Here is a 17,564-nt window from a genome sequence, read left to right as displayed (position 1 = left end):
GTAAGTACAAATTGCCAGATGAAAAATTTATATCTAGAAAGATAGAAGGGTGATAATTTACTTCGGAGTTTGATTTAGCATGAGCATCCTAAGGCATCAATGTAAAACAAGTTAGCTTAGTTGTTGGGCAATTGTTTGTCATTGGAGACTCCTCTCATTATGGAAGATGTCACAGTGGCTTAAGAAGGTTTCAACAATAAAGTAGCAGCTTTAATCATTTTTTCTTCATTTTGCAAATATTTAATTTTTATGTAAGGCTTTGTGTTTTTCATATTTTTATAGCACTTTCTGACTCAGTATTTTGTTGTTGCTCTTGCTTATAGAGAGTATTACAGTGCCTTTGAATTCTAGGAACCAGTAGATGGTAGGAGAACTTTCAGGCGGCTCAGTGTGGGTTTGCCAGGGTAAGTTTTGCAGCCTGCTGAGCTGGGTAGGCGGTGTGCGAGTGCCCGAGTGGTGGGTGCTAAAGCAGTGTCCTTGTGCTTGCAGAGAGCCACATCCTGGAGGACGTGAACCGCTGCATCGTGGCGCTGCGGGAGCAGGACGCCGAGGGCCTGGACCGCGCCGCCGGCGCCATCCGCGGCCGCGCCGCACGGGTCGCGCACGTCGTGGCGGGGGAGATGGACAGCTACGAGCCCGGAGCCTACACCCAGGGGGTCCTGGGGCACGTGCAGCAGCTCTCCGCGGCTGGTAAGGCCGAGCACGGAGCTTTCATCTCCTGGCACCTCTCCTTGGTGCGCTGCCTTCAGCGGGAATCCCGCGGGCCGCTGCCGTAATGCGCTGCGGGTGCATTGCTGGTTCCCTCCGAGGTGTCTCCTTGTAGCCAGCTGTTGAGTTAGGACGAGACCATGTGGTTCAAAACTCATTTTTAACGTTTTGTCTGAATTACATGGTCTCTGTAAGCTTCCTTGAGTTATGGTACCCCCCCGTTACTGGCGCCCTTAATGCATGTAGCATTGTTTGGAGACATGGAACTAGTGAGGTAGCAGCTTCCCACTTCATTGCGCCTCACCACGCCTGCTCTAAGCAGGGGAACGGCAAACTCGGAGAAGGAGGTGCATGATTTGTGTGTGCTTCCACTTTAAAGACTGTTAAGCAGTAATCAGGTGTCCCAAAAAGTCTTCAGTTTTACCAAAAAGAATTGAAACTTTCTAAAATATTTAGCAGTCTCGTTTCCTTTTCCATAATATTAGAAAAGAGGGCATCCGATATTGGAAAATGCCTGTAACTGGCCACAGGGGGTGTAACTGCACTGTTCTATAAATGGTTTCTGTGTTTTCCATAAATGAATCTCTTGCTTTTCATAATGTGTAATTAATTAAAAAAAAAATCTAAGTTGCTCCCAGTACTTCCATGTTTTAAATGGTTGCAAGTCTCATAGTGGGGAGTTAAACTGCTCCTAAGAGATTTTCTGGCAAGTCTGTACATCCCTGGAATGTAGGATTTGGCTTCCTGAACTCAGAGATCTAATTCCTTGCTCTTTCAATCTAAACAAATGTCAAGTACCTTACATTTAACTGACATTTTACCTCAAGAAAAAGCAGGAATTTTGTTTGAGCTCTTTCTTAGTAAGTTCAAATATGTCCAGGGCAGAACTGCCCTCATGTGAGCAGGAGTAAACTGACATTGCAGTGAAGTGGCAAAAGAGAACAATGGGAAGAGTTTGAAATAGGCTTGTCCGTTTTTTATGTTTTTTTCTGATATTTTGGTAGGAAAATTGAAAAATTTTCACCATTGCACTCCTTTCTTCCTGATTTCTGGAAGTACTGTGAGGAATACTGAGAGGGAAGCAGCATAGAAAAGCATAGTTTAGATTCTCATGTAAAAGCTGAGCCTGTTTTTCTTAAAACTGATTCTGTTTAAAGACATTGGGAGTTGACATTGATTTCTGTTCTGTTGCCTTGCTTTGACAGTAATATATATAATATACCTGAACCTGTCTGTCTGCAGAAGACAGGGAGGCATAAAACTGGTTGTGGTTGGAATGTTTGCTTGTTTCAAGGGACATCAAGCATGGTCACATCTCAAATGACTTTGTAGTACTTCAGAGAATTCACTGTCTTTGTTGTTCAATAGGAATGCAAAAAAGACACATACTTTTCATTTTCACCTGTATTTATGTGATCTGCAGTGATCACATGTTGAACTCTGAGATGGCTGCTTGGTTTTGTTTTATTTAACTTTTTCATCTTCCAGGTAAAATGCAGGTAGGTTGCAGCCCACAGGTGTAACCTAAACCATTCTATCCCAGCTGAGTCTTTCAGGTCCAGCTGATTGCAAGGGGAAAGTTCACCAGGAGAGAACTCTGTATTTATGCTGCCATAAACTCCTCAGTTAACTTCCACAATAACCTCAGGCAGTGAAGGGTATCCTTTATGCCTAAGGAAGACGTGAAGTGTTACTCGTGAGAAATCACTGTAGGCAGAGTATAGAATTAGTGAGAACAAAATAAAAGACAAAGAGTATACATGGAAATAGCAGAGAACTAAAGATAAAAATGGAAGAGTGAATGGGAGAAGAAATAGGAACGGTGCAAATTGGAGGTAACAGAAGGGAGAAAATGTGCATAAAGAGGAGCAGATATATTTACTGTTTGTTTTAACAAAGATCAAGGTTAAATTGTAGAATATATTGAGGTAATGTGTAATAAAAGAAAGATGTTTAATTCTCTGCACTGCAGTATGCGAGGAAAGAGCAGAGATCACTATCTGTCTCTTCAGCTGGAAGTCATCAGATGTATTTAAGATAAAGTGAGCTGTTCAACAGTAGTATCTTAATACTGCCACAAAATGACTATTAAACACTGGAGCTTAATTTCTCAGCTCGTGTAGTCTGGTGTACATAGGAGCTGTGGGCAGCCAGGTGCAGCTCTACTGCACCATGTAATGGAGGGTCCTCCTTCTCGGGCATATTTGTCCTGTTCCTCTGTTCACCCCTTCCCTTTCCCTGAACAGGAAGGAAAACCTGAGAAGACTAGAGACAAGGCTCTGTAAAAGCCCCATCTATGGTGTGGAGCTGAGCTTTTAGAAGTTAAATAATACCAGAGCTGAAGTTGTCTTTGCAGCCCTGACATCCCTTGGTTTGCCCTCTGTGTGTGGGTGACACGCCTTAGGGCGCCGTGGCTATTGAGCATACCCAGCTGTGTTACACCAGCTGCTTTGTGCACTCACTGCCTGGGCACGTGCCAGGGCCGCGCTGGGGCAGGGGAGGCTCCTGTCCACAGGCTCAGTTTGGAGCATAACGAGGCACGAGGCTGTGGGACAGATGTGTGAGCTCATGTTGGATGTACTTACAGAGGCACTTGATGATCTTGGTCTTCTGGGCCGGCTCTGTGCTTGCACTGGCAGGGCCTGTGCAGAGTTCCTGCTGCTAGCCAGGACAGGCTGGGGGTGCAGGATGCTCCCCAGCTCCTGCGCTGCTGCCTCCACGCCGCAGTGGCCCCGGGCTGTGACTGGGCCCTTCTCTGTCCCTGCTCCAGTTCTGGGGAGCAGCTCGGTGGGCAGGGAGGAGCTGCAGAGCGTTCCAAGGCCCAGGGCAGGGGGCTGTAAGTCAGCATTGAGCCTCGTGGCCCAAGTCTGTGTGGAACCTGGGGGCCCTGGAGAAGGTGTTCAGCCATGGGGGTGTTCTGGGGAGGCAGTGCCTTTAGCCCAGCAGCGCCTCTTTGACTGAACAAGGGTAAAGTAGTTGAGCTTGAGGCTGTGCTCTGGTGTGGTTAAGGCTGGGAAGACTTCACTACTGGTGCCTCTGTCATTCCTAATGTCTGGCACTGTTTGTTAGATTGAAATACACAGATTATTGCATTTTGATTGAGTTTGTGTACTGTTGTATCAAAGCAAAATGAAACTTAGGAACTCTGTTTATAAAATCCTAAGGTATTTCTTCTTCAGAACTGGAAGGGTGATCTTGTTCTGTTTTTTTAAATACCAGTCTCCTCTGTTATTTTATTGCCTGCCAGAGTCTGCAGCAGTTAAATTTAAGTCAACAATTTATATTATGGCATATATCTGTTGGTAGAGTAAAAGGTTTGTATTGTAAATTTGGTCTGCAGTTCTGCTTTAATGCCGAACTCTAATGATATACATATAAGTGTAAAACATAAATTCTTTAGTTACTTCAATGTCTACAGATCTTGTAAGAAAAACAAGGAAAAAGGTGGAGACAAAGATGACAAGTATTTTAATTGCAGTGGGCCAAAGAGATTTAGCTTTTAGACTTTTTTGGAGTGCTTGGGTTTGTGTTCAGTGATTTTCTTTAAAACCTTCACAGCCTTCAGTTACATTTTGGCAGCATATTTTAACATTTTATGTGCCAGTATGAATTAATTTATTTAGTTACACTAATGTGTGTATTTATTTCCTGGTCCCAGGATTGCTGTTGTGGTCACCTTCCAGTCTCCCCTTTCCCTTCATAGCCCTTTCAGTGTGGGTGCTTCTACAGCCCTGTATTAATACTGACCTGCTACACCTGAACCAGGGCTCTCTTGTACAGTAATTTATTAATTGATTCTCCAGGGAGGATTAAATCTACTGCATTGCTTTTCTCTGGGAAAAGGTAGTTTACCTTAGCCATAAAAAGACAGTGGTGTTTTCATGATACAAGCCTCCTTCCATCTTGGGCTTTTTATGCAGCTTTTCTATTTCTTGCAAGCCTCTGTGCACCAAGCTAATGGCTTGTATTTTCCTGGCTGCTTCACTTGCCTTTTTTAATTCCAGTTTACAGGTTTGTCACAGCAGCTTATGTGAAATGTGTGGCAGTTTCCTTTGTCCCCTGCCTTGAGTCTTCTGCAGTAGGGATTGTCTGTTCTTCTTTGGAAATGGGGCTCTCTTTCACCCAAAAGGCACCTTCCAGAGAGGCAGTGCAAGAGGGGTTGTCTGTATTCTCCTGCCCACTCTGACATTTAGTATTTATTTTGTCATCTTCTGGTAAAGCCACCTGAGCCAGCGTGGGGAGAGAGGAGCACTTCCAGAGACTTTTCCTAAGGGGTATCTTCAGATGGGATCCTGAGATGGGATGAATGGGCAGCTGAAGGTCCTTGCCTCTTGTTGTAGAACAAAAGATACCTATATGACTGACTTTATTCTAAATTATTTATTTAGGGGTGGCTAAAATGAGGTGAATGGACCTTACTCATTCTGTGGGACACACAAAAAATCAGAAGTTTTTATTAATTCAAAAAGATTAATTTAGAATTTTATTAATTCAGAAAGTTTTTAATGAAAAAGTATTTTTCACTAGTTGTTCATCACTGTCAGGATAAGATCTAAAGAGAATACTTGCTGTTCAAGTCTGTTTAGTGTTCAGTGATTTTTACTCTTGCTTATGAAACCCAAAGACTGCTGAAGAAGGGGATTGACTGGGGTCACTTCAAAATACATAAAAAAAGAAAATCCCCAAAGCATTTGAAGAAGGAGAGAGGCCTGAGCATGCAAGCTTATGGCATTGATGAACTTGTGAAATTGCTGCTCAACCCAGACAAGGAACATTTTATAAGCAGCTATTCAGCAGAATTATTGTAAGAGCTAAAAAGAAAAAAAAAATGGGCCAAGAAAAACACTGAGGGTATTTGCATGACTTAGCCTGAAATATACTTTTTGATGAGTTACATGGTGATTGTAAGGTAATAATTTCAGTAATAGCCCTTGATTCTTGTGGTTTTTACTCTGTTACAGAGTCAATAACCTCCATTTGGTGGAGAATGCAGTGAAGCTTTTTTTTGGTAGGGCTCTCTTTGGATCCTTCTTTAGAAACTGGATTTTGCTTCTGATGTAAGACTGTTCTGAAAAATAGGGGGAAAGACCAACTGTTTTTTGGGTTCCAGGTAATCAGAAAATGACCCCGAACACTGAAATTTCTTTTTGCCAATCTTTTCTTCCTTTCCTCTAGCTCAGGAATATTTTTGCTTCACTGTTAATAACAGTGTAATGCCCATGTTGATTATAGGCACTGTGTGGGCATTAAGGGGCCTTTAACTACACATCTGCTTCTTTGAAATGCTGTTGCACTTAGTGATCGTTTAAAGCACTGAGAAGAAACTGCTCTGCAGTGCACTGCTCCCCCAGGCCTTGCTCAGTGCCAGCTTCACGTGTCAGGGCAGTCCTTGAACACACACTCAGAGTCTCCAAGAACTGTCCTCCTCAAGAGAAATCTTTGTTAGAGCAGCCTTGAAAGTGCAGCATTGTTATGAAGTAAATACACGTTTCTGAAGGTAAGAAGTTTGATTTTGTGGTGTGCAGTTGAGTTTTGATGCTTTTTTGGTTGTTAGGTCATTTTCCCGGATTAGGATCATAAATACCCTTCTGCTGCCTGTCATGGATGTGGCACACGTGGTCGTGCTCCATCTAAGCTCCGTGGGGAGTGGGAGGGAGGTGGGGGGGGCGTCTCTTGGTTTGAGTGACATTGGTGGAAGAACTGGAAAGGTGAGGCTGTTGTGTGAATTCTAAAGCTTGCTCCCATGGTGATGAATCTGCCACTTTGGTGAAGCCTGGTTTACCTGCAGCCTGATTTTGGAGCAGAGGACACGTGGAGAAGCTTTCCCTAAAGTCAGAATGCCACTGAACACCAGTGCTGTCTTTGCTTCTGCAGTTTCCACAGGCCCTAGAGGGAAACTGAGGATGGCACTATACTAGTGGGCAGTAAGGGCTTTTTTTCTCTCTCTCTGGTGTTTTGTGGGCTGGGGTTTTTGTTGGTTGGCTGGTTTGTTGGATTTTTTCAAGTAGAATTGCCCTTCTGTAGTCATTGTGTGTGACATTTTGTGATAATCTTCCCTCACCTGGAGCTACATTTAGAAGTGACTTGTTACTTTCCAGTGTCTGTATAACTTTAATATATCCCTTTTAATTTATCTCTCTCTTTTAGATCTTAAGGACCACTAGACTGGTCTGGTTCAGTAGAGTCCCTTCATTAATGACAGCCCTTCCCTAAGCTGATAACAAGATCAGGGGACTCTCTGTTCCTTTTACTGCGTTTTTTTAACTGGAGCAAGCTCTTGAACTTGCACAAGGTTATCTCTGTGCCCATATCAAAGCCTTTCCTTTCATTTCAGCTGTGACTTTCTTGCACAAGCTCTTAAGTGCCTTGACCTCTATAATTTTAAGGACATTTCATTTGCTTCCAGCTCTGTAACCTTTCCAGTTTTTTGGAATGTGTTTTCCAGAGCCTCTGGGACACAGTTTTCTCATTACTGTTATCATAATGTTTATCTTGTAGTCTTGATCCTACAAGCCCTGATGCTATTGTTACTTTGCATTTCTGGGGAGTTGCAAGCATGCTGTGTCTGTTGCACTTGCCCATGGTTAACTTGCTGTGTCTCAGGCACTCGTTGGTTATTTATTTCCTTTGCCAGTCCACATTCAAAGAATCCTTTCATCCTCTTGCCTTTTAGAACAGTGTAATATGTTGGAGATGGCATCTTTCTTACAGAAGCTGAAGTTTTTGTCTATTTTACAAGTTTTTTGCAGTTGGAACATTTTAGTTCTTAATGAGCAGCTTTGGCTTCACCTGATGTGTCCTGCAGCCAGCTGGTCAGATCTGCCTGCTGGGTTATCCCAGTATGTACTAGAGTCTTTGGAATACTTTGGAATTTACCACTCTTCTGAGCATTTGCTTTTGTAACGTTTACATATCAGAGCATGATTTCCCTCCTAAGCAGGATTGTGAACTGAGTAACTGGATTTCATAGATTATCAGTGCTTAAGAATTCATTTTCTATTTTATAGTATCTGTGAGGACTGTTTTGGTTTAAATTGTGAATATGAGTCCAGTCTCAGTAACAATTTCCTTAGACCTGAAAAACTGCAGTATGTTTTTGTTCTTCAACTGTAGTTCATTCTTAAGTTCTTCACAGAGATCATTTCCTAACTGGAATTTACAAAAAGTACCTTCCACAGTTTTCATTTTTGCATGTAACAAACTACGTTTTATAGTAAAAGCCATAATTTTGTGACATGCCCTGTCATAATCAAAATTAAATGATTGCCCCACCTTCCTCCAATAATACTTTCAAGTACACACATCTAACTCTGTTTAAGATATTTTTAGTGATTCCTTTCTGGCAGCATGCCCTCAGCTCTTCGTGCTTCCTTCCTTGGAAACCATGAACTTTCAGATCTGGAAATGATGCAGTAGCTCTGGATGGGGGGAGCATATGCATAATTCAGTAGTATTTATATATGCCTGTGTATGTATGCCTGGATTATAAATCTGTTAATGTAGTAAAACTGGTTCTTGCTGAAATCATAAACGATAAGCTTGTCTTTATTTTGGTCACCTTGTCTCAGTAAGTCTGTCACCACCATTCATTGCACTATTGGAAGAAATGGCATTGATTTCATTATATACTAAATAAATTTCTGTAACTTGGGCTTCTCCTCACTTTCTGGGGACTGTATTCTGTTTTCTACCAGAATGCCCATCTCTGAAGCTGGTTTTGTTTGCTGCAGGCTTTGTTTTGTGTCACAGTTGATGAGAACACCAGACCACGTCCTCAGTTTACCCAGTGCTATTAAACAGCTGCAGTTGTTTGGAATGATGCAGTAGGCAGCAGGCAAAGTGCAAGGAATGCAGCCATCAGAACTGAAGCATTTGCCATGGAGTTTCATGCAGGAATGTACAACTGTCTGTTGCTCACACACCTTTTGATTGTTGTCAGGCATTAAAAATTCAAAGGTAGGCAGCTGCAGTCAGCAGATGGAAAGGCCTGTATCTTGGTATTGTGCAAAAAAGTTGTTGCAGAATTCCTCACCCTTCCCAAGCACTGTAAAACAGCAGCCATGCTTTGCTTATGGAATACTGGGCCTTGGCAGCCAGGCTAGGCAGTAAACTGTTGATGGCCTTCCTAATCAACAGGAATGTTTAGGGAAAACCCATAGGTGTTCCAACAGCTTGTTTAGTTGAGAGGTTTGTGGATTTTTTTTCTTAGGGTTCAGTTTTATAATTTCTTTCCTGACCTGAGGCTTCAAGTAGCATTCCCTGTGCCAGAACGTGTTTTCCCAGGAACCTTATTTTTGGTGTTGGGGGAGGCTTAAAATAATTTCCTGATACTGATTCCTTGGTCTGAAGTCAGAAGTGTTTAGTGAGCAATTCTGGATGGTATCAGCACACTGTTGGTTTTGATATGCTTATTTTTTAGGAAGGGGAGGCTAGATTTCAGGAGATACCATGAAGCAGATCTCTGAAGAAGCATTCATGGTAAAATAAACAATATTTAATGATAGTATGCCAAACACCAAAGTCAATACGTGGATTATAACAGGAGTGCCAGAATAGGATGGGAAGGATGTAAGAGTGTGACCCTTGGTAAGAGGATGGCACTCACTGTACACTTTGCAGAGTAGGCCTTGTCAAACTCCAAGTGTTGGGGAGAAGCTTTCTGGAGAACAAAGGGTGCTGGGGATGGGCTGGGCCTCAGTGCAGGTGACTTGTGAGAAGGGGGGGAGACTGAGAGTTGAACGTGGGGAGGTGGCAGCCAAGGGACCATGGATGGAGACCTGCAGCTTCCAGGGAGCTGCAGTGGCTCTGCTGCCCCTCACTCGTGGTGGAGGCAGTGGCACAGCTGAGGGCAGTGGCCACAAGCTGTAGCAGAGAAAATCAGGGAGAGTGTGAGCAGAGGCAGGGGATTTATTCACTGTAGCGCAGCACTAGAGCAAAGCTGCAGTGACATTTCTGTCTTTAAAGGTTTTCACAACTTAGCTGGACAAAGCTGTGACTGACCTGATGTTGTGCTGGCCTTATGTCTAAGGAGGTGATACGCAGAATCCTTTTCAAATTATGTGTGTAGGATGTTTTGCTTGTGTTAGACGCCAGCTGCATTCACTTAAGAACCATCTTTTCTGGGTAATTAAATGTTTTAATGTGGGCATTCATACTCTGCTGTAGTAATGTCAGATTCTTAGAGAAGAGTTCTTTTTCTGCTTAGTGACTTGCTTGTTACTAGAAATACATACTGTTAAAAAGGACTTTGAGTGTAAAAATGCTTGCATATACTTTGTTCAAAGTCTGCAAATTTCTCCAGAATGTTAATGCAGACCTCTTATATGAAGTGTTGTGTTTTAAATGGTGGTCAAGCATAGAAACATTGCAAATGGATGCATTCCATCTGTGTGGTTTAGTTGGATGTTTCCAAATAGGCAAAGAAGTATTTACAACCTGTAGGTGCTCTGTTTTTCAAAGAGTTTGTTTACTCTTAAGTGTGTTCTTTTCAAACATGGCAATTACTTTCTTTTCCTGAGAGCTAATAGTAAAATTTTCAGCAGTGCTCCAGATTTCTTTCCAGTAATAACATAGTCTTCTTGTGTTTATTTAATTTGTCCACTTGTCTTGCTTGTCTTTTATTCTGTGGGATAGGTAAGTAAGAACCTGTACCTAAAAACACATGTAGAGTTTGTATCTTAATAGTATTAGAAGCAAAGCTAGTTTTATTCAGTGTAGTTTTGTTCAGTTTTTAACCATTGTTTGTGAGCTGATAACTGGCTTTTTTGAATCTTCAGTAGTCTGTATGTTGGAGGAAAATCATTATGTCTGCATTGTAGGTTGGGAGGAGGCTTTCTTGTAGTCCATCTTTGTAAACTCTAAATCCCAAGTAAAGAACAAAAACACCTTGGGAACCTTTTCAGCCTTTCCACAGTCTCTCCACAGAATTGGATGTAGCAGGAAATGTAATTGGCAGTCCCTCTCTTGTCTGTCAGCAGTCCCCTGCAGTTGGAGTTCTCCCTCAGTGTCTGTGCGGAGCAGTCAGTGCCTGTTACAAGTGATACTCCAGCTGTTCCTTTGCTTCCTTGTACAGAGCTTTCTTTAGCTGAACAGCTTTGCCCTGCTGATGACAGGAGCGTTAGCACTAATAACCATAAGTGTTGCTAATTAACTTAAACACTAGCTGATGGAGAGACTTCAGGTAAATACTGAAGAAGGTTCTTTAAAATGTTATTGATAAGCAGTTGGGTAAGATGGGATTTCTTTGTAGGGCAGAATGTGTAATACAGGATGCAGTTGTGGTTGGCATACTGAGTGCCCACAGCCCCTCAGGTTCCTGCTTTGAACCCTTAGAGAGTGCCTCTTGAGTTTGTCACCTTGGCCACAAAGGAGCTGCCCATTGCTGTTTCACCTTCTGCAGCTAGCAGGCTTATTGCTCTCAAATGATTATATGCTACAGTTGAACATTCTCATTAAATGTAGCAGCATCCCTTTATCACTGTTGGTTTTAATCCATTTCAGTATACCATGTTCTAATAATGGAGCTTCCAGGTGGGCTGCAGCAATTAGAACCGAATTCCAAATCCACTGCAGCAATTGCCACTGACTCCTCTGGCTGTCGTGCAGCCCTTGGGTTCCTGTCGCTTCTGACTGGTGCCCGTGTTTGTGATCCCACTGAACAGTCCCACTGCTCTGAGGGGCTGGGGCCCATGTTTGTGATCCCACTGAACAGTCCCACTGCTCTGAGGGGCTGGGGCCCATGTTTGTGATCCCACTGAACAGTCCCACTGCTCTGAGGGGCTGGGGCCCATGTTTGTGATCCCACTGAACAGTCCCACTGCTCTGAGGGGCTGGGGCCCATGTTTGTGATCCCACTGAACAGTCCCACTGCTCTGAGGGGCTGGGGCCCATGTTTGTGATCCCACTGAACAGTCCCACTGCTCTGAGGGGCTGGGGCCCATGTTTGTGATCCCACTGAACAGTCCCACTGCTCTGAGGGGCTGGGGCCCATGTTTGTGATCCCACTGAACAGTCCCACTGCTCTGAGGGGCTGGGGCCCATGTTTGTGATCCCACTGAACAGTCCCACTGCTCTGAGGGGCTGGGGCCCATGTTTGTGATCCCACTGAACAGTCCCACTGCTCTGAGGGGCTGGGGCCCATGTTTGTGATCCCACTGAACAGTCCCACTGCTCTGAGGGGCTGGGGCCCATGTTTGTGATCCCACTGAACAGTCCCACTGCTCCGAGGGGCTGCAGCAAAGGCAGGAAGCACACACAGAGTTAGTCTGTCACGAGTCACTGCTTTCTGAATCATTCTCAGGCTAGCTCTGAATATTAAATTTAGAGACAGTATTTTTCTGGCACCATTCAGAAAAATATCTTTTCTGCGCTTGACAGCATTTACTGGTATTTCACTGTAATTAAGTGTTCGAGAATTTTGGCTACCAAGATGTATTTTTCTTGTGCTTACTTTTAAAATGTCAGCAGTCTTCCATGAAAAATAATTCTTCTTGATGAAATTATTTCAGTTATTCCAGGTTACTGTTGAAGTAGACATAGAACTAAAAAGTAGTGACCCTTTTCTCCATACATTTTGTCCAAGGAGATTTTGTCTTGTATGTTTTTGTTGTTTGCTAACATATGTCAAAACCATGGTATCTGACTCTGCCTAAAAAGCTGTATTGATTTTCTGATATTTCCCAGCGGGATATGCAATTTTTTTTGTCTTTGGGCCAAAAAAAGCTTGGAATGTTGTGCAGTTTTATTCTTTGTGGCTAATTCAATTAATTTCAGGTTTTCTAGGTTGATGCTACACCCGCTGGGAACCAGATTTCTAAAAAGACAATATTTCTAGTAATCTACCAAAATAGCCGGCTGCATTTCAAAATTAAATGTTTAAATTGTTGTCTGCTGTTACTGTTTTGAAGACCAACTCATTGTCGGCATAGTTATATTTGGGAAAATGTGGCTCAGTTACATGATCTGAGCTTCTGAAACGACCCTGATGTCTCCCAAAATAAAGTTACTGCAGTACATGAAGAGCAGCTGGTACCAAGCAGTTGTAAGTTCAGCACCACTGCTGTACCCCCTCCATAAGGACTGGCTGGGGATCACAGACAAGTTTGTGTGTTGGTAACTGCTGTGCTCAGCTGTTTCTTCCCACTTTTCTCCTTTAAAGGGTGACTGTAAGGTTTTTGTGAATTACCCCATTCTCTAGCTTTAGTTTATAGCACAGTGCATCTGCAATGCAACCAAAGAAGGTTCACAGACAGGGGTTTGGGGTGGTTGTAATTTTATATTTATTAAACTCCCAGGACTTTTCTTTCCCACTTAAATTGCTAAAAAGCTGCTCTCTGTTCAGATAGTCTCTCTTACATAGAATGAAGTCACTTGCTCTCCACAAGGACTTGAATTTCCTCTTAATTTCCTTTTTATGGCATTTCCTGTGTCCTGCTCAGTCAATTTGGAAAATCCCAATTTGGGAATATTTGGTCAGCAGCCTGTAAAAACTGCCTGATACATTAATTGCCTCAGATCTTTCTGGCTGAGCTTTGGCTGTGTTTGGGGTGTTTTTTTAGGTACAGACTTTGGGTATTTACTAGCCTTAGCTTTTGTGTAGCTATATGCCATTCCACATAGTGCAGATTCCTCTAAATGAAACCCAGAGACTGCGCTTGAAGGAAGGATGGGCATGTTCTGGGCTGAGGAGTAGTTCTTGTTTCCACAGCTTGTGGATGCTGTGCTGTAGCAGGGGACTGATGAGACAAGACAGGCCCACATGGTCCGCACTGTCTGCTAAGGAATGAGAAATAAATTCTGAAATTCCTCTCATCTGTCCTAGGGGGAAATGTCATTCTCATCTGGGATCTCATGGTCAGTCTGTCCTTGAGCATGGCAGCAAAATGTATTAGGTAGAGGGCTTCAAAAAAAGGAGGATTATGTAAATTATTGAAATTACCTCTCTGCTCTTTTGGATGCTGTGACCTGTCTCTAATGAGTTCCTTATACAGGGAAACTCATGTACTCCCTCCAGAGCATGGCCACAGAGAAACCCTTTGAAGATGGCAGAGAGGGATCCCACTGAAACCTCGAGCTGTGATGTTCAGATGCAGGGCACTGCTTTAATTCCCAGCTGCAGTATTCCATGCCTTTGCAGGCTGTGTCCAGGGATTCCTAAGTCCAAGCAATCCCCTGTGCCCATGTTACAGAGAGCAGGGACTGGTGTGTACATCTGAACTGTCCTGGTGCAAAACAAAACAACTCTTGTTCCAGGTAGGAAGCTAATCACTGCATGGGTGTGTTAGGGGAGGAATAAATTAGGGCCGTTTCAAAATTAAAAGCAGCAATTTACTGGATTGTTACTCATTAATTACACACACTGCCAATAATTAGGTCTCACTTGCTATCAATATTTTCTCACATTCAGGACAGTTAACTCCTAAAAATCTTACCCTTGTTAGCTGTGAAGATCTGGTACCACAGCACTGCTGTCGTGTTCAGCGTAGTTTCTGTATAAATATGTCTGTAAACATACACATACAAAAATATTCATGATGTCCATTTGTACATAGCTAGGTAATTACATACTTATGTCTACATGTATATACACACTCAGCTGGGTTTTGTGGGTCTGCCAGCAGTCTGCCAGCTTTGCAAGCTGCAAAATGCACAGCTGCAGCTGGCACAGGTCTGAGTTAGAGAAGCAGCTACAGCTTGCTTTTTGTTAGGAAACTTTTTATGTGCATCAGGCCTCTCCCTGGACTACTTCATGTTGTATTGCACTGTTACTATGCAGAAACTTTGGCATGAAATACTAAATTCCATTAGGATAATTTATAGATTTTTATGCTCTAAATAGTCCAGGAAGGGACAATGGGGGATTCTGAGATCGTGCCTCTCATACACTGGCCTAGGATTGAAGCTGCCAGAGGAAAATGAGCTCTTTCAGGTGTTGTAAGTTCCACAAATAGTTAATCTCTTCTCCTGCATAAAACCTGTAAGCTTGTTACCAAATAATGTGAATGCTAATATAAGGGCTATATCAAATACCTATAGTCACAAAGCTCTTCTGCTTCATTCATATCCATATGTATGTAGGTATATGTAAATGTATTCCTTAGAAAGCCAGTGGATACAGTGGCAGAGTACAAAGTTACCAATTTAACCTTGTATCACAGAAATAGAGGCTTGAATTAAGAGTTTGTACCGTAGTGAAATTAGCTTCAGGAGCAGCTTCACTGTCACGTTAGGATTGCATTATGTGAATTTGTAAGAGTCACAGGTGGTTGGAGTTTCAAAACCTGCTTGTGTTATTCAGCTCAACCTTTTGCAGTGAGTGCCCAGTACTCTTTTTTTGCAGTAATTCCGTTATTATTTCAGTGTATTTTGGAGCACCTCTAATGAAGCTATCTCCATCAGTCACTGAAACAATCTGTTCCATTCTGAATTGTATGTTGGGTGCTGTGACTCAGGCTGCTGCCAGCAGATCCCTTTTATTTCACATGGTGTCCCTTAGCCAGCACAGTTGCCTCAGCTTAGATGGGTTTTATTTTTTCATTCTTTATGTACCGTTCTGGATTGCAGTGACATGAAGAGTAGACATAATACTTAGCAGTAAAATTGGCTTACTGGAACAAGCAGTGTTCTTACCATCTGAAATTCTCAGACACCTTTTGAGAAGGAATTTATAAATACTTATTTTTTAATCACAGGAAGTGCAAACTATTATTTGATCTCAAAGAGTGTAATTAAATCAAGAAGCACTGAATAAAGGCTGTGTGGCTATTACCTAGGTTTCTTACCTTTCTCTAGTACTACCTTGCATTTAACAGGCAGCTGTGTTTTTAATCTTTACAACCATACATTTCTTTACTTCCACTGAACTTTTGCAGCTGGGAAGCTGCTTAAATCCTCTGTAAGCAACCTGATATACCCATCACACTGACTTTCATGCTAGGTGATCAGGTTATGAGGAAATAATGAAGTACTTGAGGTACACACCTCTTGTGTCAAGTCACTTGTGATACTGCCCCCACCTGTGCCTTGGTGTGGGTCTGGATTGCTCACCCCTCTGCTAGCTTGCCTGCTGCACATCTGCTTTATCTCAGTGCTCTGCTGTCATGCTAGCTTCATATGAAACTCATCCAGTAGCTTTGTAGGCCTTACTTGACTGTACTGCAGGTGGGTTTTTGCAAGTTTTCCTCCTCTTAGAGTCCTAATTCATGACTAGCAACTTACCTGAATTTTCTTACCTTCAGAAGGAAAACCAGTTTTTCACTCCAGCTTCCCCAATTTTTTTTTGTTTTGGTCTTTTTTTAATGGCTTTTTTTGGGCGCAGACGATGTCTGCAGGTGGCTGAATCCCCAAGAGAGCTGTCTCCTGTGTTGAAAGGCCACTGGAGTTCAGGCAAAGCTGTGGCAGGGTTGCAGTGTGCAGAGCTGGGCTCTGAAGCTGTGTGCCACAGAGAGCTTCAGTCACTGCCTGTGCTCTCACTTCCATTTCAAAGCTGCCTTTGAAGGAGTAGTTCTTCAGTCTTTGTTCCAGTGGGAGCTCTCCAGCCTTTCCCACTCTGCTCTCAGCCTTTCCCACTGGGTGAGTTGCTCAGAGTCTTTGTACATGCAAATAAACACTGAAGGGAAACTTAGGTTATTTACCACAAATTCTTTTTCTTGAGATAAATTGTGGGTTTGCTAGTTTCTTCCCTTTTTTCCCTGAGTGAAGAACTGTAAAGATTTTGAATGAAAAAAAAGAAGGAAATTTTTTTGGGGTCAGTTCTAGGAGGTGGTGACTGTTGGTGTCTGGTCAGGTGTGTTTGTTCTCTTAAGACACTCGTAAGGTGTTGGACACATGGACAGTTTGGCTTTGCAGCCTCTTGGCTTTTCCCTGCAAGCTGCTCTGGTGGTGGCAATCACTTCACACAGCTGGAGTAAAAGGTACAAGCACAGTGGCTCCTGCTCTCACCTCTTGGCAGTGGCTTCTGCAAAGCTGAGAATCTGTTTTCCTGATTGTTTTATTGTTAAAAATAACAGGCACGGAGCTGCTAATTGGAAAGAAGGGATTAGTGAAGTTTAGTTTTCTTTGTCAAGAGCTGGGCCCTGAAGCTATTAAACTACAAACTTGGTTCATTACTTGGTTTTGATTGAAGATTACAAAATCAAGCAAAAACATTAGAGGACTAAGAAGACATGCCTACAAGGAAATATGAAAAGTATTATTTGAAAAAATAGCGGAATTAGGAAACACTTGATGAATTTTAAAGCAAATTAGGTTAATTTCAAGAATGTATTTTTGATAGTGTGAAATCTTTAATTACTTTAGGGACTTTGAACATTATGCTTATGAACATATTGGTATTTTCTAAACATCCTCCTTTCTGCACCTTCCCTCTCAGGGAAAGCAGAATTACAGATGCTCATATTGAAATTTCCTTTTAGTTTTTGTTGCAGGAGAAACAGAATGGAACACAAAGAAGACAGAAATAAAATGTACAAATAAAGCAAACAAATCCCCATAAAAATTTAGTACTTCTCAGTTGTCTAACACTTGATAGTTCTAATTTTACTTGTTTGATTTTGCTTTTGAAAGACTGAAAAAATAAGTAATTTCCTCCTGTTCTCAGTTGCATCCACTTCTCTACTATATTTAGGCTGCCTAGAAAAATAAAGCCAAGTACAGGAAATAGGCACATTATTGGTGTAATTCAGTCCACTTAGTGCAGTATTTCAGAGGGCTGCCTGACTATTTGAGGTCTATGAAGTATTTTGGATGTTAGTTATCCATAGGTAGGAGTTCATATATGCACCAAATTCTCTTTTTTTTTTTTAGTCATTGGTTGGGAGCTCAAAACTGAAATAAATCCCAGTAGTCTTGGATTTGAG

The 17,564-nt window shown here is 42.4% G+C and overlaps 1 protein-coding gene across 1 annotated transcript in view; it reads left to right on the top strand.

Annotated features, from left to right (window-relative positions):
- CTNNA3 (catenin alpha 3) overlaps positions 1 to 17,564 on the top strand; it is a 417,013-nt gene that overhangs the window by 314,149 nt on the left and 85,300 nt on the right. The window contains exon 12 of the mRNA XM_005428499.2: positions 490 to 690. Coding sequence (XP_005428556.2) covers positions 490 to 690 — 201 coding nt within the window. The remainder of the gene's footprint in view (positions 1 to 489; positions 691 to 17,564) is intronic.

Source organism: Geospiza fortis, unplaced genomic scaffold, assembly GCF_000277835.1.
Source record: "Geospiza fortis unplaced genomic scaffold, GeoFor_1.0 scaffold614, whole genome shotgun sequence".
In the NCBI taxonomy this organism is placed as follows: domain Eukaryota; kingdom Metazoa; phylum Chordata; class Aves; order Passeriformes; family Thraupidae; genus Geospiza; species Geospiza fortis.
The sequence above is the reverse complement of the archived record's forward strand: the minus strand, read 5'-3'. Positions and strand labels throughout refer to the sequence as shown.